This window comes from Orcinus orca, chromosome 11 (genome assembly GCF_937001465.1).
Source record: "Orcinus orca chromosome 11, mOrcOrc1.1, whole genome shotgun sequence".
NCBI classification, from domain to species: domain Eukaryota; kingdom Metazoa; phylum Chordata; class Mammalia; order Artiodactyla; family Delphinidae; genus Orcinus; species Orcinus orca.
In genome coordinates, this window is record NC_064569.1 from 36,444,447 (window position 1) to 36,465,347 (window position 20,901).

At 41.1% G+C, this 20,901-nt stretch overlaps 1 protein-coding gene across 3 annotated transcripts in view; it reads left to right on the forward strand.

The window, feature by feature from the left end:
* The window catches only part of ANO6 (anoctamin 6), a 202,620-nt gene that overhangs the window by 143,996 nt on the left and 37,723 nt on the right, over positions 1-20,901 (forward strand). For all 3 annotated transcript variants that reach the window (XM_033436509.2, XM_004274428.3, XM_033436508.2), the window contains 4 exons: positions 4,098-4,203; positions 8,309-8,369; positions 17,295-17,437; positions 19,608-19,685. In XM_033436509.2, coding sequence (XP_033292400.1) covers positions 4,098-4,203; positions 8,309-8,369; positions 17,295-17,437; positions 19,608-19,685 — 388 coding nt within the window. The remainder of the gene's footprint in view (positions 1-4,097; positions 4,204-8,308; positions 8,370-17,294; positions 17,438-19,607; positions 19,686-20,901) is intronic.

Consider the following 20,901-nt stretch of genomic DNA (forward strand, 5'->3'; position numbering starts at 1 on the left):
GGCTTCACACTGTACTACAAAGCTATAGTCATCAAACCACTATGGTACTGGCACAAAAATAGAAATATAGATCAATGGAACAGGATGGAAAGCCCAGAAATAAACCCACACACCTGTGGTCAATTAATCTATGACAAAGGAGGCAAGACTACATAATGGTGGAAAGACAGTCTCTTTAACAAATGGTGCTGGGAAAACTGGACAGCTACATGTTAAAAAAAAAATGAAATTAGATCATTCTTTAACACCATACACAAAAATAAAATGGATTAAAGACCTAAATGTGAGACAAGACACTATAAAACTCCTAGAGGAAAATATAGGCAGAACACTCTCTGATGTAAATCGCAGCAATATCTTTTTTGATCTGTCTCCCAAAATAATGGAAATAAAAACAAAAATAAACAAATGGGACCTAATTAAACTGTCCTTCCTTTTTTGAAGAATAGTTCTGCTGGATATAGAATTCTTGATTGACAGTCTTTTCCTTTAGCACTTTGGTGATATCATCCCACTCCCTTCTGGCTTTCATGATTTCTGTTTAGAAATCAACTGCTTGTCTTACTGAGGAGTCTTAGTACATGTTGAGTCACTTTTCTCTTTCTGCTGTCAAAATTCTCTTTTCTTGTCTTTTGACACACTGAGTCTGATGTGCCTATGTTTGGATATCTCTAAGTTTATACTACTTGGAGGTTGTTGAGCTTCTTGGATGTACAAATTAATGTTTTCATCAAATTTGGGAAGTTTTTCAGCCATTATTTCTTCACATATTGTTTCCGCCCCTTTCTTTCCCTCCTTCCTTCTGGCACTCCTATTATGTGTATTGTTGATGGTGTCCCACCCGTCTCTTGAGGCTGTGTTCATTTTTTGTCATTCCTTTTTCTTTGTGTTTCTCAGACTGGATAATCTCAATAGGCCTAGTTTTAAGTTAGCTGACTTTCTCTTCAGCCAGTTCATATCTGCAGAGGAACCTCTAGTGAATTTTTCATTTTAGTCATTATTGGTCTTTTAAATAATTTTTATCTATTGATATTCTCTGTACAATGAGATGGTCACATACTTTAATTTGTTAAGCATGGTTTCTATTAGTTCTTTTTTTTTTTTTTTTTTTGCGGTACACGGGCCTCTCACTGTTGTGGCCTCTCCCGTTGCAGAGCAACAGGCTCCGGACGCACAGGCTCAGCGACCATGGCTCACGGGCCTAGCCGCTCCGCGGCATGTGGGATCTTCCCGGACCGGGGCACGAACCCGCATCCCCTGCATCGGCAGGCGGCCTCTCAACCACTGCGCCACCAGGGAAGCCCTCTGTTAGTTCTTTAACATATGTATAATTGCTTATTTATGTCTTTGTCTAGTAATTTCAGTGTCTGGACATCCTCAGGGAGTTTCTATTGACCTCTTTTTTACCCTGTGTTACGGCCAAACTTTTCTGTTTCTTTGTGTATCTTGTAATTTTCTGTTGAAAACTGGGCATTTAAAATATTGTGGCAGATCTGGAAACCAGATTTTTCCCCTCCTCAGGGTTTGTTGTTGCTTCTGTTGTCATTGCTGTGCTGCTGCTATTTATTTAGTTATTTTCCTGAGCAAATTCTGTAAAGTCTGTATTCTTTATCGTGCATAGCCATGAGATCTGTGTACAAAAGCTTAGTTGTCAGCTAATGATTGGACAGTGATTTCTTTAAATACTTGGAACCAATCATTTTTTTGAGCCTTTGCCGAGTGGCTCTGTGTTTGTGTGTTGGGGAATGCCTTCAGCACTCCAGCAGGCAGTTTGCAGCTCTTCCTTAGCCTTTACTTCTTGCTTATGCAGAACCTCAAGGTCAGCCAGTTGAGAGATTAAGGTTTTCTCAGGTCTTTGCTGGTCATATGCACTGTCCACAATTCTAGGAATTTGTTGGAGGTTTTTAACCCTACCCCCACCCCCAGAACATCTCATTAGGCAGTTTTTCCTTCTGAGTTTTCTAATCAGCATCTTGTTAGTCTGTGTTGGTGTCACTGCCTCAGGCAATTGTAATGTTAAATAATTCCTGCTAATTACTTTCAACAGACACTCTGGGGATAGGGCTATTTGCACAGCATGAGCTTGAGATAGGTCAAATAGTGACAACTCTCTGGGGATGGGTTTTTTGGTAACTTCAAACCACTTCTGCCCCTTCAGTGGCTGCTAGGCTACCTTGGTTGTGAGACTGTTGGTTTTAAAGGCCACCATGAGGGCTTTCCTGGTGGCGCAGCGGTTGAGAGTCCGCCTGCCGATGCAGGGGACACGGGTTCGTGCCCCGGTCCGGAGAGATCCCACATGCTGCAGAGCGGCTGGGCCCGTGAGCCATGGCCGCTGAGCCTGCGCGTCCGGAGCCTGTGCTCTGCCACGGGAGAGGCCACAACAGTGAGAGGCCCGCGTACTGAAAAATAAAAAATAAATAAATAAATAAAGGCCACCATGAAGCTGAGGTTATGGGGATGGCAATAAGTCAAGTTAAAGTGCCCCAAATTTTATGGAAAAGATTCAGCTATTTTTCCTCAAATAAGCACCCCTCAGACTGCTGGAAGACTTTGTTTAATTTCCACAGTTCTGCAGAGGTTAATTTTGACAGATTTTGCCAGTGTCTTTGCTTTATAGAGGAGCAAGTTTTCCAAGATCTTTACTCAGATATTCTAGAAGTGTTTCTCATGCCCAGTTATTTTTTACTGAGTTATTTGCAGGGCCAACTAATTCTGCAACTCCAGTCCCATTCACGTAAGAGTCCATCTGCATGGCTTCTCCTAGAGCGAGCAGTGTGTAACCTGTTGTTAGTTTGTTGGTTTTTTCTTACTAATTTGTAGTAGTTTTAAAAATACTCTTGTGAGTAGTCCTTTGTCATTTTTACGTGTTGCAAAACTTCTACCAGTCTGTGACTATCTTTTTTCCCTCTCTTTATGGTGTTTTAATGAAGTTCTTACTTTTAAAAGATTTTGAATGTATTAATATTTTCCTTTATGATTTAAGCTTTTTGTCTCATTAGTAGAATTTTTCCTTACCCCAAGGTTATCTAGATAGTCTTTTAAATTTAATTTTCATTGTTTTTTTAATAAGTTGGTACTATTGCATTTTTATTTTCCACCTGGAATTGATTTGTATATGATAGGATTTTGTGGTTCAACTTCATCTTTTTCTGTGATATTCCATTGCAGCAGCCCTATTTATTCAAACATCAGTTCTTACCTTACTAATTTGCTGGGCCTACCCTGCATGTTCTACATCAGTTTTGGTGTATACAGAGGTCTCTTTCTGAACTCTTTATTTTGTTCTCTTGCTCAGTTTTTCTTAACCTATCCCAGTAGCACCTTGTTCTTTAGGAGATGTCTTGAGTGTTCTGAGGCTTTGCTCTTCTATTCAATTTACAGCTCATATAAAGGAGAAGTAACATCTTCAAGTATTGATTCTTCCAAATTGTGACCATGATAATGTACCCAATTTATATAGGTTCTTTACTCTCCCAGAACAGTTTTATCGTTTTCTCCATATAAATTTCATACATTTTGAATTAGATTTTTATACCTAGGCTCTTCATATTTTTTAAGCTATTGAAAAATGGTGTTTTAAAAACTGTTGCAGGTCTTTAGAGACACAGTTTCTTTTTGTGACCCTATATATATTATGTATACTGATTTTGTGTCCAGAAAACTTACTAAACTCATTTATTCTCACAATTTATCTGCAGGTTTTATTGAGTTGTCCATATAAACAGTTATGTAATCTGTTAGTGATAGGAGTTTTCTTCCCTTGCCATTCCTCCTATCTTTGTTTTTTTGTTTTGTTTTGTTTTGTTTTACTTACTGTGCTGGCAAGGACCTCCACTGAAAAGAAGGGATGATAGCAGGACCCATCATCTTGTTTCTGATGCAAAGGAAATACTTTCACCATTTTACTATTAAGTAGAATGGTTTTTTATAGCAAGATTTTATCAGGTTAATGAAGTTCATTTCCATTCCTAGTTTCATAAGAATTTAGTTTAGTTTTCTTATCATGAATGGATGTTGGATTTTATCATGCTTGTAGAAAGAAAGTCCTGTTCATTAAATTTTTTTAAAATTAAATTTTATTTTTCTCTTTTCTTTAGCAAAGAAGTTTGTGATCCTGATATTGGCGGCAAGATCATAATGTGCCCTCAGTGTGATAAGCTTTGTCCATTCTGGAAACTCAATGTTACTTGCGAGTCCTCAAAGGTATTTTTTTTCCCAAACATTTACAAGTAATGAAAGATGTTTTTTCTTCTAAAAATTTTAGTACAACATAGTGATTATAATTTTTCCCTCTGAGGAATTTAGAAAGGTTGTCAACTAAATCTTCATTTTGAAAGATAGATATAAAATGCATGTGTTTATTCCTTGTTTACAAATAATAAATTGAAATTAAAAGCCTTATCTAAAATCTCCTGAAGGGTCAGTGAGGAACTGTGGAATTGAAACTAATTTAAGTATTTCAGGTAATCAAAGCAGAAATCTCAAACCTGGCTTATCTCATAAATACTATTTAATAGGTTTACTATTATAAGTATTTTCCTTAATTCAAGTGAATGGAAACCTGAAATCTGTACTTGTGTTTTCCCACTTTGAAAGTGTGCTGAAACTCTGCTTGGATTTTTAAAGACCTTGCTGGTCAGATTTAGACTGTATTTATAAAAATGCATAAGAAAGGTTTTGTCTGCAAATGGTAACAGCTATTCACTTTGTCTCAAAACATTCCCACAAAACACATCTGGTTCCCCTTATACATGCAGATGATCTTGAGCTATATGACTTCTTAAAATCCAGGAGGTTTAGGAAAAGCACTGAGACTGGAGAGAGCTTACTGAAAGGCATGCCAGAAACGCCAGACAGGAAGAAAGATGGTCTGCTTGCTTCAGAGAGTTTTCCTGACAACTTTGATGTTTGTAGTAGTCTCCATTGTCTTGATCTTTCCTCTGTCCCCTAGTTCTGCCGTGAAAGTTTAGGAATCTTTATATGACCTCAGAATATTCTGATCTACTCCGTGTAAGTCTTATTTTAACTGAATACACTGCTAAGATAGTGATGCCACTTTATAGTCTATACTTTGCAAAGTTCTTGTAACTATATCATTACTTGACACACAAAACAGCACTGTGAGACTGGCAGAACAGGTGTTACGTCCATTTTACAGATTTAAACACTGAGGATCTGAGAGATTAAATGATTTGCTCAAGATCACCCGCCTAGTAACTGACAAAGCCAGAAAATGATAGCAAATCTGCCTTCCTTGCTATTACCGTGTTCTTCAGTGGCTGACTGTAGTACCAGGCACTCTACTCTCAAACTGAACTCTATGTTTGGAAAATTGTTCCACCCCTTAATTAAGGTGATTGCAGGGTATTGTCAGCACATGGATTTCTACACTTAATTTATGAATTAAAATACATTTCATTTCCCACCCCCCTCAACCAACACAAGTTTCAGACTATAAATATCTATCATAGATCACTCAAAGTAAAAGACTTGGAGCTAGTGAGAGAGAGAACCTGCCTTCCAGTGATGTTGACCCATAAAGGTCACTAGTTAGTGTGTATCCCCAGGCACTGGATTTAAGGCAAGTGCCGACAATAATACCAGAGGCAAACTGCACTCCACAAAGTACAAATGGAAATTCCATTTTCCTTAAGAAATTATTTTTCACACACCCAACCCACATCTCTTTTCTCATATCTTCTGCTCCACCTAGCCATCCTTAAGCACATGACTTTCAAATATGTCCCTGTGTACATTGTTTTTTTCATTGTTTTGGAAAAAAATGAATCATTCTCTTCCAGTTTCCCCAAAAAATCCCTTGAGTCTTGTCAGAGTGATTCACAAAGGGAGGGAAGCATATAAAAGAATATGAGTAAAAGAATGAAATGAAAAAATAAGGTAAAAAAGGAGAAAAAGAGAAGCACCTTTTCATGCTTTTCTGCTTATTGGTTAATTCAGTCATTTCTTCAATTATACATTTTTATATTCATTTCTTTCCTTTTGGAAAGAGATGGCGTATTCACTAATTGACATGTATGCCAGAATTGTTAACAAATTAGAAATAGAAATAGAAAATCAGGATCAAGGAAATGAAGAAACAATTATGGAAGTAATCAGGATTAATACTGTTCTTGTGACTGAGCATTAAATAAAGTTCTTAGCTTTTAGCTGGCAAGATAAAGAGGAAACATGGTTATGGTGTAATATTTAGTTCTTTGAAATACACGATTATAAAATTTTGATTTTGTTCCTTTGCAGGAAGAAAGCATAGCAAAAGGTCACTTTTCTAGATTCTAACTGGTTCCTCTGCTTAAAATCATCATGGCTGCGTATACAGCTCTCTCTTATTTCCTGCTCCACCTGACTAAAGCAGTATGCTGACTCGGGGCCGCTGTTAACACAGCCGGCTTTCCCTCTCTGTGCCATCCCGCCAAGCAAGCTAAGCTAAGCTTCTTACCAAGAAAGCTCTTTGCTTATCTTCTTCCCTACTTCCTGCTTCCATGTTGCTCCTGGGGCACGGAGAGCAGAGAGGCCAGCCAGCCGTCTTCTTCTTTCTCTCCGTTCCTTGATCCTTACACAAGTGGCAAAAATGGTAACTTCCTCCAAGCCACCTAACTCCCTCTCATAAGAGTGCAAGGCACATCTCTCGTCTTGAGCTGGGCAGCTGGGGTGAGCTTGGCATTAGCAGTAAACTTGCCTTTTCTTGCTGCTCCTTTTTTTTTCCCCCCTCTAACATTGACAGATGTGCTTCCAGTGGCTTTTTCTCAGCATAATAGGATTTTCTCTTTCTGGAGTGAGGGTGGAGGTGTCAGGGCAGATAGGGAGGTATCAAATAGAGGTTTGCATTGATTCCTAGAAGAAGAGTAACATTGGATAGAATCTTCCAGAATAACATTATAACACGCAGAAATGTTTCTCTTAGGACTTTTCCTGCAATAATTTTCAATAAGGGATAAGGTATGACATTAAAAGACAGCTTGGAAAAGATAGTTCCATAAGAGTCAAAGCTAAAAGACTTGAAATCATGTTCCATAGAGTCCCAGGAGTAGAGGAATAAATAGGTGGGGAGCATTGTTCCCCAGACGGATCACTCATTTATCAACTTTGTCTTCCTTGAGCTGGACTTTTGAGAGTAGTAATTGAAAGACAGTTCGGGACTGTGCTTTCCGCTCAGGGTATATGTGGATGACTGAGGGCATCTATATGCTTTGGAAAAAGGATCTGTAAGAAGATGGGTGGGTGGATATTATTTTACAAAAATAACATAACTTATATTTTTATGTAGATGAAAGTTTACTCATTTTATATCAGTATAAAGGGCAACATAGAAAGAACCTTTATAAGAGTTGAGTTTTTCTGAGAAGCAGATTTGAATTTTCTCTGGCACTGGAAAGTTTGCTATTCATTCATTTATTTATTTGTTTATTTTTAGCCTATAGCTTCCTTTTCTACCATGTCTTCTTTACTTTTCATAAGGTCTGTTATAAAGTTGATATTATGTTTGCCACTTTTTCCACTAACTTAATAGACCTTTTTTAGGAGATATAACAATGCTCACTAATGAAAAATCGGTAACTAATTGGAAGATCTTCCAGGAATTCAGAGAGGGAGATAGACTATTTTTATACTAGCAAAAAGGGGAAACTTAGCAGAGCTAGTAAATAGAGTATGTCATGTATTCCTTCATGATCATTGTACCCTTTGTAACGTCAGCAAAAGCATCTGTGCCTCCTTATCCTAAAGGAAGCTTCCATCAGCGATGGTAGAAAAGTCATCATTGGATTTGAGGAAACAGAGCTGTCTCCTGGGGGAGAGCCATCTCAAAGTAAACCCCAGCTTTGCGCTTCTCTTAACGAGAAATGCAGGAATTCAGGAACTTGCCCTCTGACGAGGGTTGGATAATCAGATGCAAATCATAAATCTAAAAGTTGTTTGGAGTTCATTGTATTCTTAGGGCCATTCTATTTCCTCAAATTCACTATCATAGTCCATAAAAAGAGGCTGTTATTCAAAAGTATGTTAGAAGCTTTCAGCAGCGTGGGATCTTAGCAGCTGAGCCTATTTCTTTATCGTGATATGGAAAGATTCCATTGGAAAATGTACTCTGGTAAATACAGCAGAGGCTGTTTGCTTTCAAGAGAATGAGAAATCTCATCTGTAAGTATGTAGTAGATATAGTGATTGTCAAACTAGTTAACAGCTTTAAAAGAAATTCCCAAAGTGTAGCATATACAAAGCAGTTCATATTTGCTGAATCCTAGTAAGTGAAGAACATGATTCATGTACATGTTATTATTGTATTTTCCAGAAATTGTGCCTCTTTGACAGTTTTGGAACCCTAGTCTTTGCAGTATTTATGGGGGTATGGGGTAAGTTATGTCCATTTTTTTCAGTTTCCTTTTGCCTCTTAACTAAAAACAAACAAACAAAAACCTTAAGATCATACAAGTACCGAACTAAATAGCATTATATGGTTTTATATAGGTGATTAAGGTAACCCACTTGTAGTCCCTTGGATTGCCCAAACTTCATCTCCCCCCAGACTCCATTTATAATTCTTAAGGACATTGTATCAATTACTGCGTAAAAAACTACCTCAAAATGTAGTGGCTTAAAACACAGGTTTATTGTTTCTCATGATTCTCTGCGTCAGCTGGGAGATTCTCCAGGCATAGTTCGCCAGGAGGGGTTGGTCTGTGGGGCTCAGCTGGGCTACCTCCTCTGGGTCTACGTGGTGTCCCATCCTCCAGTGGGCTGGCCCAGGATTCTTCACATGGAAGTTTAGGGTTCCAAAGAGAAGCAAGACAGGAGAAGCGTACTCCAGGCATTTTTTAAGCCTGTGTTTGCATCAAGTTTGCAAATGTTCCATCAACGAAAGCAAGTCATGGTCAACCCAACAACAATATGAGGAGGTGGGAGTACTGCTCAAGGGCTGGATACACAGGGGCATGATTCACTGGGAGCCATTATTGTAATAACCCTCATAGCTGTGATCCAACCTGACTTTCAAGGGTTTGGGGTTCAGGAAAAGCAGCAACACAAGCCTTTCTTCTTTATACACTTCTATATGGGTATGTGCTGCTACTCTTATAATAGTAACATTCTGTTTAATAAATAGAACAGATATGATCCTAAAGAATATAATTTGTATATAGAAGCTTTAATACTATATATTATTTATTTTGAATAGCCTCATTAATGTAATGAGGCAATTATCATTTTATTTAAATACAGACTTTCACCTGTTTAATTGATGTAACTGTTCTACCATAGAAGAAAAAATGTCCACTTTCCAAGATAAATGCATTTCCAATTTCATTGTGTAAGTCAAGGGGGAAATAGTGTTCAGGGTGTAGATAGTTGGGGGAAGAAACAGAACCAAGTCTTTTATTTTGGAGAAGACAACACATCAACACATGCAACTCACGTATAGATACAGCTGTTTACAGGTGTCCTCGGTGGTATTTCTATTTTGCAGTGGTTGTGCCTATGAAGGGTCCCCAAATGAATCATAGAACAGACAGGCCAATTATTTTGGACACTTTTAAGAGATATTAGTTGCCACTGCTGCATAAACTCTAAGGAGGCCAAACTTACCTAATAAGTCACTCTGTCGTTCAGACATTTAGCATGTTTTGGCTGGAGGCCAAACACTAGCTAATATTTGACACATGGGAGACTAAAGATCAAAGTCATATATTAAGATTCTCTGTACTCCTCCACTGTAAAATAATCTTTTTTTTTTATCCCCGGTAAGAGGGTGGGTGCCCAACACTTGGGTGGGGTCACTTTTAACTATGGCATAAACCTCAGTCTCAGCACTGGTTCATAATCTATAAAATTCTAACACATCTATTGAACTCCATATACTAATGGATGCTGATAGCCCTAATTAAAAGAGACTTTTAAAATAAAGCAAAAAATACTAACTTTGGCACTGGAAAGAAGAACTTCAAGGTCCCTAGCCCACCCTGCTTTCTGTGATCATTAACTACACCATGTTTATAGAACTGACAGGCATATCGAGCCGCTGCTTTTATTTCATCAGATGGTAGAATGCAGAAAACATTTCGGCCCTGCTCGTAGCACCATATATGTATCTTTAAGGATATGTATGTATGATGAAGTCTTTATTTTAAATGCCTGATATTGCTTTTCTTGTTACCTCTGCCTTATGAGAACTACTGCTGTGAACCTCATTACAGAAAGCGTGCAATTGCAGAACTGAAGTTTTTCATATCACCATCATCATATTCCTGCAGCATCTCCTTTGTGCCCAGATGTATGTGGCAGAGTATTTTTCTGCTCCCTAGAAAGTTGAGGGTAGAAAACCTTTTATAATAAATATAGCACAAATCATGGACTTACTTGAAAAATATCCCCCCTTGTAGGCCAAAGCATTCCATCTACTCACACTGACTCCTAAAGTCCTAAACACCAACTAACCACGATTGAAGTAAAGGCTCTGAACGTATCCTCCCTCCCCATTCCTTGTTGTTTCTTACCTACTTCTGTCTAATGCTCCCTGCCAGCCTTTTGGCTGCATGACTGCAATTTTTAATTTTCACCTTTGAGTTCTAGGCTGGGCCTAGAGATTTACCAGACCACTGGCTCATAAGGAGGAGTGGGGGGATTTCAGGAAGCCTTCACCCTAACTAGCTGCACTTGGAGATCAGAAAATGACTTGCGACTGTTAGTTTGAGGTCTCTGCTTCTCCAGCTGCATCCATACCAGCAAAATAACACAGTGTCTATAACCGCCCTTGCTTCCATTCAGCTGCATTTCTGATTTAAGTGACACACAGATGCATATGATGGGCATTTTTTTTTCTTTTTGCGGTACACAGGCCCCTCACTGTTGTGGCCTCTCCTGTTGCGGAGCACGGGCTCCGGACGCGCAGGCTCAGCGGCCATGGCTCACGGGCCCAGCCGCTCCGCGGCATGTGGGATCTTCCCAGACCGGGGCACGAACCCATGTCCCCTGCATCGGCAGGCGGACTCTCAACCACTGTGCCACCGGGGAAGCCCACATTTTTTTAATATTCTTTTCCATTATGGTTCATCACAGGATATTGAATATAGTTCCCTGTGCTATACAGTACAACCTTGTTGTTTTTCCTGAGAAATGTATTTTCCATCTCATAGTCTTTCAGTTAGGAAGCTAGAATACAGGCTGAGCAAGCTCATCTGCCTTGTCTGCCTTTGTGAGTGAAGAGGCCTGACTAGTTTCAAGGCCCAATACAATGTCTCAGCCCTTCAGCAGCAAACTCTCGAGGCAACCAGAATGCTCCCATCTACCAGGGTGTGCCTCGTCCTTAGACATTGCTGGATACAGCCACCAACGCTGTGTATTGGGAAGCTTCTTCATCTGATGCATATTTTCTTTCGCTGTTTAATGTCCTGATTAAGAGAACAAGCTGGTTTTGATTCCCAAGGTCCTAGGCAGCCTTCTCTCTTATTATATATTCGTATAGGAGTCCTGTCTCTCACCAGTCAGCTAGAGCTGCCTGGTGTGTGGCTTGCCAGAGAATATAAGTGCGGAGTTCCCCACTGGAGTCCGACCAGTTGTTTTATTGCAGGAAGAGAGAGAGAGCAAAAGGTACAGAACAGGAAATTCCTGTCCGGCAGCATGCACAGTCACCCCAGGTCCCGGTGCTTTCACTCTGGGACGCACAGCACTGAGTCAGCAGCCATGTAGCCCAGGAATACTCCAGAACATTGGGTGGTTATACTAGGCCCTCAGGGTCTTTCACGGACCCTGCAAAGTTCTTGGCTCTGTGAAATGAGGAACTGAGCAACTCCCACCCATTCCTACAGCTCCCAGGGTTTGTGCCCTTCAAGGTTTCGAGGATTTGCTTACCCAATCATTATTTTTCACCAGGCCATTTCTACGTTGCATGGCAGTTATATCACCTCCCACTCAGAACTCCTCAATTTCAGGATTTGGTAAAAGCAGTCATTTTACCCTTTATGTTCAAGTTCAGGGAGGAAGGGGAAGGGTACCGCTGTTCCTCCCCTATAGCACTGATTAGAATTTTTTCTGTTGCTTTTTGTGAGAAGAGTAGTTTGATTTTCATAAATCATCTCCTGTTGATACTGTTGCTAGATAGATACTGAACATATAAATGGCTGTTACACTCCCATTTTAAAGATGTGGAAAATGACACTCAGGCAGATTAGGCAAATTACCTGAGGTCCCCAGAGACAAAAAGTGACAAGCACAGAATAAGAGTTCTGCAAATAATTTGGTTGTCATCAGTGTTTAGATCAATGACAAAATGCAATGTATAGTAATAAAGTTGTAGCAAACTTTTAGAAGGATGCAGAAATATTTATTTGATATAATTGCACTGCCTTGTGTGGGGTTCTGAAAAATGGGCTGGAAAATGATGGTTCCACATCCTTGGTCCTACCTCACCTACACAGGTACAGACTCTTCTTTCTGTAACAGGAATAAGAAAGCCCCAGCCTTCCAGCCTCATGAGATCAGTCCTGTTTGTTTCATCTCTGCCTACCTGTAGGTGCCAAAACACAGATGGACTTTCATGTCTTGCATCACAAATTCTTTTAAAAATAGATACGTTTGAAGATACAAATTCGTGAAAGTAAGCTGCTTTTTTTTTAATAAAGTGAAAAATTTTCTTTACTTAGCAGAGGAGGAAATTGAGGATTTTCTTCATTGAAAATCAATAAAAATTTCAAAAACATCTGTATGTCTAATATTTCAATTAAAATGACAGAATTTAGAGGGATTACAGAAACACAAGGAAGGTATCCAAAGTGGCTTTAGAAAGCTTTTTCCAGGCTGGGCTCATAAAGAGGCTATTAATGGAAAGACACCCACTTCTTTAGGTTGGAAAGGGCCAGTGGTTTCCTCTGATGTGCAGTCCTAGTGCTTTGAGTGAGTTGTGGGGTAGGACGGTATGCATGATGATTCCTCAGTCTGTCTATCCTGAGTAGCTCCCAGCAGTCAAGGGGCTAGAGCTGCCGCAACCTTACCCATCAACAGTCACATCCTCATCTCAGCTCATCCAGGCCCACGTGACTGGCGGAGCAGAGTGTGGTGGACAGTGGATGGTCGGGCATAGCAGGGAGCAGTGGGAATCAGCTGGGCCCTCCGAGTGGATGATTCCATCCTTCAGGCGTCCAAGGGGATGGAGGTCCTCCAGTCCCTGGGATGACTTCCCACAGTACATTCATTTAGCTAATACTTATCCAAGTGCCTGCTGTGTGCTAGTGTTTCCCCTGGGAACGATACCAAATCCCTGCCCTCAAGAAGGTGACATTCTGGTGGGCATGATAAACAACAAACGCGGAAGCAAATATAGGTCAGGGTGCATGAGTACTGTCCATTTTGAAGGACACAAGTTGAGGTCAGCATAGGGCATAAAGTGTGCCCTTGCGGACAGAATGTACACTAGCATTGGACTGATTTCATAGTTGCAGAGGGGGGACACAGAGTGGAAAGAACTTCATGGGTGGAAGCGGTAAGGCAATGTTGGCAGTAGAATTCTCAAGTAAATGTAAAAGTAGGGGTCTTCTCTTTGATGGGGATGCATGGTATTTATCAAGGAGATGTGAGCCTAGGGGACTTTGGTAAGTGGGTGGCTTCCTGTGTATACTGTGCCGCTTCATATGCAGCCCAAGGAGAGTTGGCTCATTCCCCCGAGCAGGGGTCTCTTTTCAGAGTATCTGCCCATGCAGCCAACATGGGTCAGGTGGGAAGCAAGAACAGCCAGATGCAGCTTGGTCCATAGTTACCTGCTGCCCTCAAGGCTTTCCTTCCACGGATGCTTCATTTCCCCCTGGATAGAGGCAAGGGCATGAATGGCTGGGCAGGTTCTCAGTGGTGCAGGCATCACTCTCCATACTGAACACTCACCAGCAGGGGCCCCTTGTGTTGGCTATGGTCTTGGCTGGATGATGCTGTAGGGTAGCTGAGCTGTGGCACCATGCTTCCATTCCCACAAAGAGGGCTTTTTTTTTTTTTTTTTTTTTTTGTGGTACGCGGGCCTCTCACTGTTGCGGCCTCTCCCGTTGAGGAGCACAGGCTCCAGACGCGCAGGCTCAGCGGCCATGGCTCACGGGCCCAGCCGCTCCGCGGCATGTGGGATCTTCCCGGACCGGGGCACGAACCCGTGTCCCCTGCATCAGCAGGCAGACTCTCAACCACTGCGCCACCAGGGAAGCCCAGAGGTCTATTTTTGAAGGTTCTGGTCAGGAGTCACAAATGCTCTCTTACCCATAAATGAGGAACAGGCTCTTTCATTTTGGGAAGCCCCCACAGAAGGGGAAAGAGGCCCGTCCTGAAAGCAGGAGAAGCCAAGTCAGTCCTGCTGTCAGAGGTCTGACAGATGAGTCAGTGCGGTTTCTCTTAAAAGTTGTTTACTTAGAGGATTTGGAACAGTTGGGTGACCTGAGAGTGTCAGGAAATAATACCCAAGGGCTTTGTAGCTTTCACTCTCCAGTGTTAATTCATCCCCCTGTAGCTGTCATGCAAGGAGATGGAACTTGGTGGACTACAGGCCATCACCTCCGCTCCCTGATGGGGCCAGTGGATGACAGTGTCAGCTGCAACTTGGGGGGCTCTTGGGGGCTGGACATCATTCCTATGTAAAGAGGCCAGGAAGCCTCACATAACTCCCACACTGGGTTTCAAAGTTCCACAGGGGGACTAGCTGCCTTCCAGTTCCCCCGCCAAGTAGGAGACAAGAAGTGGCCTCCCCCACTAACTGTGTGCTCTTTGCATCCATTGACAGCAGCGTCTATGGCAGAAAGCTGAGCTGCCGCCTCTACTTGCTTCTGAACAGCAGGTAGTCACAGCAGTGGCGTCGTGAGGGTTAGTGTACCCACAGAGACAGTGGTGGGATGGAGGACAGTTACTAGCATTGTGTCCTGGAGGAGCAGTGTTGGAATCAGATGCTGGGCAGGCACACAGTGATGGCATCTCAGCAGAGTGGGTGCCACGGGGCAGAGCCCACGGAAAGCAAGTTATGGAGCAGGTGGCTTGGGCAGTGCCGCATCGTAAGAAGGGCTCGGGCTCTGGAGCCAAGGATGCCTTGGTTTGATACCTCAATCCTTATCTCGGGCAAGTATTTGAAGTTTTCTGTGCCTCTGTTTCTTGGTGTCCAAAATGGGGATGGTAATAATAGTTACCTCAGAGGGTCATGAGGGTCTTTACAGATGTTGTGTCATTAAGCTCACAACAGCCTATGAGGTAGGTTCTATTTCCCCCATTTTCCATGGCGGGGGGGTGGGCAGGCAACAGGGGCTCAGGAAGTTGAAGCACTTTAACCAGTGGTCGTACATCTAATGATTGTCAGAACCAGAATTCGAACTTGATTCCAAAGTCCAGATTATCTCTGGGAAGTGGGTGCTTTGAGCATTTCCATTGTCCTTGCCGTCTGGGAGCATTGCGTTCATGTTCCTCAGGGCCCATCCCGAGCTTCCCCCCATGTCTCCGGCTGCCTGCAGCGGGGTCTGCAGGATTTCAGGGCAGCTGGTCTTTGCTCCACACTCAAAGGCTCCCTGTTCTCTGCAGGTTGATTCACAGCCCTGACTGCTCAGTAGAGCTTTCCAAAAACAAAAAATGCACAGGCCCACTCCAGACCAATAAAATCAGAATCTCGGGGGTGGTGCCTGGCCTCAGTATTTTTCAAAAGCTCTCAGTGCTTCGCGTGCAGGCAGGGTGAGAACTACCCCTCCGTAGCTCCTTTAGTGAGCTCATCCACTCATGCTCCAGTTACCACTGGAAACAGGAAAAAGTCTCGGCTCAGCCTAGGTCTTTCTCTGGAGTTCTAGACTTTGACCTGCCTACCGGGTATCTCCCCTGTGGCCCACAGGCAGCTGATCAGAACCGAATCAGTAATCTTCTCTCTCAGGCTTGCTCCTCTCCCTGCCCTTCTTATTTCAGGGAATGGCACTAGAATTTAGGACATCGCCAAAGCCAGAAAGCTGACGGGCATCCTTGACCTCTTTCGCCCCCTTCCATCACACCTGCGTGCAATCTGTCAACCTGCTAAAATGCCGTCTTCTCTCACCTCCCAGCTGAAGCAGGCCTCATCGTGGACCTGCCAGTAGGTCTCCCTGCCTCTAGTCTCTTTCTCGACTTCCTTCAATGTCTCCTCCGCCTTTAAGGCACACAGAGTCCTTCGTGATGTGCCCCTGCTATCTCTCCACCTGGCTGTCCCACCCACCTCACCACAGCCTGTGCTCCCTTCCAGTCTGTTTGCAGCTCTTGGAAAGTACCTGGGTCTCTTTGGTCTCTTGCCTTTGCACGCACGGCTCCCTAAGGGGAAATGGCCTTAACATTCCACTCTCACCTGATCAGCTCTAAACCATCGCACAGCTCACCCCAGTGGTCCCCTCCTCTGAGACAGCCTTGTTACATTGTGGCTCTGTGTGCCCAGAGCACCTCATGCTTACTTTGATCACAGCTGTCTTAAAAGTCCGCTGTAACTATCACTTCACTGTAATTCCTATACACCTAGGAGCTCCTTGAAGCAGGGACCATACCTTTTTTTCTCTTTATTCTCAGCACATAGTAGAGACTCAAAAATATTTGTGGATGGAACAGTGTTTATTCCAGAATTTCTATATAGGAAGCGCTTAGGGGTATCAGTCTGATTGGAAGAAGGGCCTAGGGGATTTACCCTGAAACCACATTTTCAATGAACATTTAATGTTGTTTTTGTCTAGTATTTGAAGTTACAAATCTTGAAAAATAATGATTTCTAAAAATTATTTTATCCATACTTTACACAAGATTGAGAAAAATACCAGTTTTCCACATTTAAGAATGTTGTTTTAATTGGGGTGACTTGGGTGGTGGAAAACAAAGATTTGGGGACCACTGAAGCATTCTCATCCCTGCACCCCCAAGCCCTTTGGAAGGAAGAGAGGGAGAGGGATGCAAGGAGGAGCAGACTAAAGGGTGGACCATGAACTGCTTTGAATTATAATAGTTGCTTGTGTTGTTTTGTTGGCAATAATGTGTTAGGAGCGGATGCTTTAGCAGTAGACACAGTCAGATGCCTTCTGACCATCCCATTACCACCCTTCCCATGACCTATAGTCTATTTTCACAAGCTGAATAAATGATCAACATTTTCCTTTTAAAAAAAGCATTAACTCATTTTTCTCTCTTTTAAATACTAGTATCACCTATAAATAAGTAAAATTAGATTTTATTGACCATATACACAAGTGTTGTGGATAATTCATAGTATTCAGTACAGATTTCTGAAGCATCAGTCATCACTGAAGACCCACATGATGCTGTTCTCTCTTTGGTAGTTACCTTGTTTTTGGAGTTTTGGAAGCGGCGCCAGGCAGAACTTGAGTACGAATGGGACACTGTCGAGTTACAGCAGGAAGAACAAGCCCGGCCAGAATATGAGGCACGGTGTACGCATGTGGTGATAAATGAGATCACTCAGGTAAAGAGTATGTTATCTAGATGCAATTCAGTCTGTGTATTGCAGGGGTTCTCAACCTTGACTGCACACTGGAATCACGGAGTAGGGGCGGGCGCTTAAAAAATGTTGACGCCTGGCTTCTGTTGCTATGTACTCTGATGGTACTCAGTGGCCTGGGGTGCCTTCTGGCACAGGAATTTTTTAAGCTGCTCTGGTGATTTTTAATGTACAGCCAAAGTGAAGGAGCACTGCTAAGAACAGTAGGCACAGGCGATAAATGTGGTCCCTTCTTTCATAATAACAATAAAAATGAAAAAAATTAAAAACCTCTGACATAAATGTATAAGAAAAGATGCGTTGATTTGTGTCCTTTCACAGTACCAATAAAAATTAGACTCTATGACATAGATGTAGAAGGAAAGACATTGGTTTTCATAGTTGATTCTCAGTGTTTCACATGGTCCTTCATTATTACAGCCACCTTTTCATCGTAGACCAGCTCCTTTGTCTTGCACGACGCCTCGGTCACTGCTCCCCCTTCTGGTTGGTACGTGCACAGAGTAGGGTGACTCTTATCCTAAAATCAGAGAAAGGATGAAGAAGGGAAACATCTGTTGAGGCCAAACTATATTCAGGCCCCATGCTAGGCATTTTATCTAATTGGAAAGGTAAATTTGCTGCTGTTACTGCTGCTGCAGAATTAAAAAATAAAACTATGTAATGTCTTTGTATAAACATTCCAAAGCCAGTGAAAGACAATTTTTTTAAATCATCTGCATTATTGCCTCTTTCCATCAACACAGAAAATCTGGAGCTAATTGTACTTGTAGTCATCAGCATAAGGACAGTAGGTTTTAAATATGAATAACTCTTGGAAAGAAAATGCTTTTATCAAAAGCATCTGAAAATGTCTCCAACCATAGACTTTATAAATTGACTCACAGATTTACAGAATGTTGGCAGTAAAAGGGTCTGGAGGGAGCAGTTCAACCTCCTCATTTTATAAATGGAAAAAAATGAGGTTCAGTTACCCAACAGAAAGCGACATTTGTCTTTTACAATGTAACAAGTTTTAAATAATCCCCATTATGAATCGTTCCCATTGTTTACGACGAAAGATGGGGGTCAAAGCATGTGTTGGTAAAAGATTGTACATAATGAAAGCTGAAACTTAGACAAAATCAGATGTTCATAACGTTTTTGAATACTGAAAAACAAAAGCTTATGTTATTGGCAACATACTGAAGAAAAGAAATTTTGGAAATTTAAATCTGTCCATTTTAAATTTAAAATTGCCAACTAATAAGTTAAATTTCCCTTGTAACATTGCTTGTTAAAAAATTGAAGATGAAGGTTCATTTCTCCTTATCGTTCTTTCTCATCTTACCTTGATTGAGAACACATCCTCAGTGTCTAGAGAGGCCAGCGGTGTGGTGGTGAGGCCTTGGGAACAAAACTGCCTGAATTCACATCTGAACACAGCAAGTTACTAGCTGAGTGATCTTGGACAACTTGTTAGGTTCTCTGTGCCGTAGTTTCCCCAGCTATGACACAGGAATAAGAAAGTTGCTTCCTCATATGATTGTGGTAAGGATTGATTGAGTTAATAGATAGAACCTACTTAGAATAGCACCTGGCAGAGAGTAAATGCCATGTCCTTGTTTGCAGCTATAATCACACTGTTGATTTCATTTCTAGAAAAATCTACATATATTCATATAAACTATAAAATGGAAACTCTAAAACTTCACAGTTATACCTAATATACCTAAAGGTCAACCAGAAAACACACATTGGCTCCCTAGTACTTGCAGACATCTGTGAAACTTTCTGTCCTGCACAGACTCTGGGTTCTCACTGCAGTCACTTCTAAAATCTAAGACAAGCTCGAGAATGGTATTGTCAGATACCCAGACTCCTGAACTCAGATCGTGGCAGATAAACAGTTTATTATTCACATTTGCATTTTCAAAAACTATTACGAAAATGAACACTGAACACGTTTTGCTGTATGTATGTCTGAAATTGTTAACAAGCAAACATGCAAGTATGAGTAAGGAGGCTGTGTCTGAAAACTAATTGTTTTTAAAAATTAAGCCTAGGATTCAGTGACCAATTAGGAGAAAAATCATTTCGTTGGAGGAATCCCTTGATTGACTAAACTTCTTTTTTTTTTTTTTTTTTTAATTAGGAAGAAGAGCGTATTCCCTTCACCACCTGGGGAAAGTGTATACGTATAACCCTCTGTGCCAGTGCTGTCTTTTTCTGGGTAAGAATCTGCCACAGATTTTTCTACTGTCTAATTTTATATGTTGAGAAAACTGAAAGTCGAGCTGGAAACTGTGTAGTTTCATAGAGAAGATTGTTTCCAGAGAACAGCTCAGCCACCACATGGAGCAACTCTCAAGGTTTCACAATATCTTCTGCTGCCCGTGGCTCGTCGAGCTCCTTTCACCTCGTTTGTTTAAATCAGATCTGTGGTTCAGGATTTTCAAGTTTCTGATGAAGAGACCAGATGGGAGGCATCAAGAATTCTAAAATTGCCAAGAGTAACAACTAATATAAAACGTCTAGGAATAACCTTAACAAAAAGATAATAGGAACTATTAAAAAAAAACATAAAAACTACTGAAAGACATAAAAGAGGCCTTAAACAAATGATTCTAGATAAAAAGACAATGTTTCTAAAATATCAGAACTTATGAAATTAGTTTTGGGTTTATTATGAATAAAATCATATTAGTAATATAATAATAAGTAATGTAATGAGAGTTTTATTAGCTCAAGAACAGTCAGCTCAGAGAACAGGACATGAAGCCCAGATATGGACTCAGTAATAATTTAATATATGAAAAGGAAGGCATTACAAATCAGGGAGATAAGTAAAGATCATTCAATAAATGGTAATGGAACACTCGTTAGCTATTTGGGAAAAAAGAAAAGATTGAAATCATGCTATGAACCACATACTGTGATAAATTCCAGAAACATTAAAAAACATTTTAAAAAGTAATACCATGAAAAACTAGAAATAAATCTTGATGAATATACAATCTCTAGATGTGGAAGAAGTTTCAGAGGAAAGTATTTAAAGATTTCCATACATCAAAAGTGTCCTAAGTTTAAACAAAACACCAGAGGAAATATTTGTTAACAAAAAGGGCAAAGGGTTAATTCCTTCAGTACGGAAAGACTTCAGAGCACTTCTAAGACAACACCAAAAATCTCAGGAGCTGAGAAGGCAGAGAAGATGAATACACATTCAGAAAGGGACAAAATATTGTGGCAGATGTCAAACCTCAGTGGTAATTAAATCAGTGCACATTACAGTGAAATACAATTTTTCACCTGTCAAGTGATAAGCCTCTGTGTTTGTAAGGCTGAAGTGTCATAGTACTCCCATACCTGTGCTGTTGGACTTTTACGCTGCGCCAGCCTTCTTAGAAAGCAGCCTGGCAGCACATGTCAGAAGTCAGAAATATTCA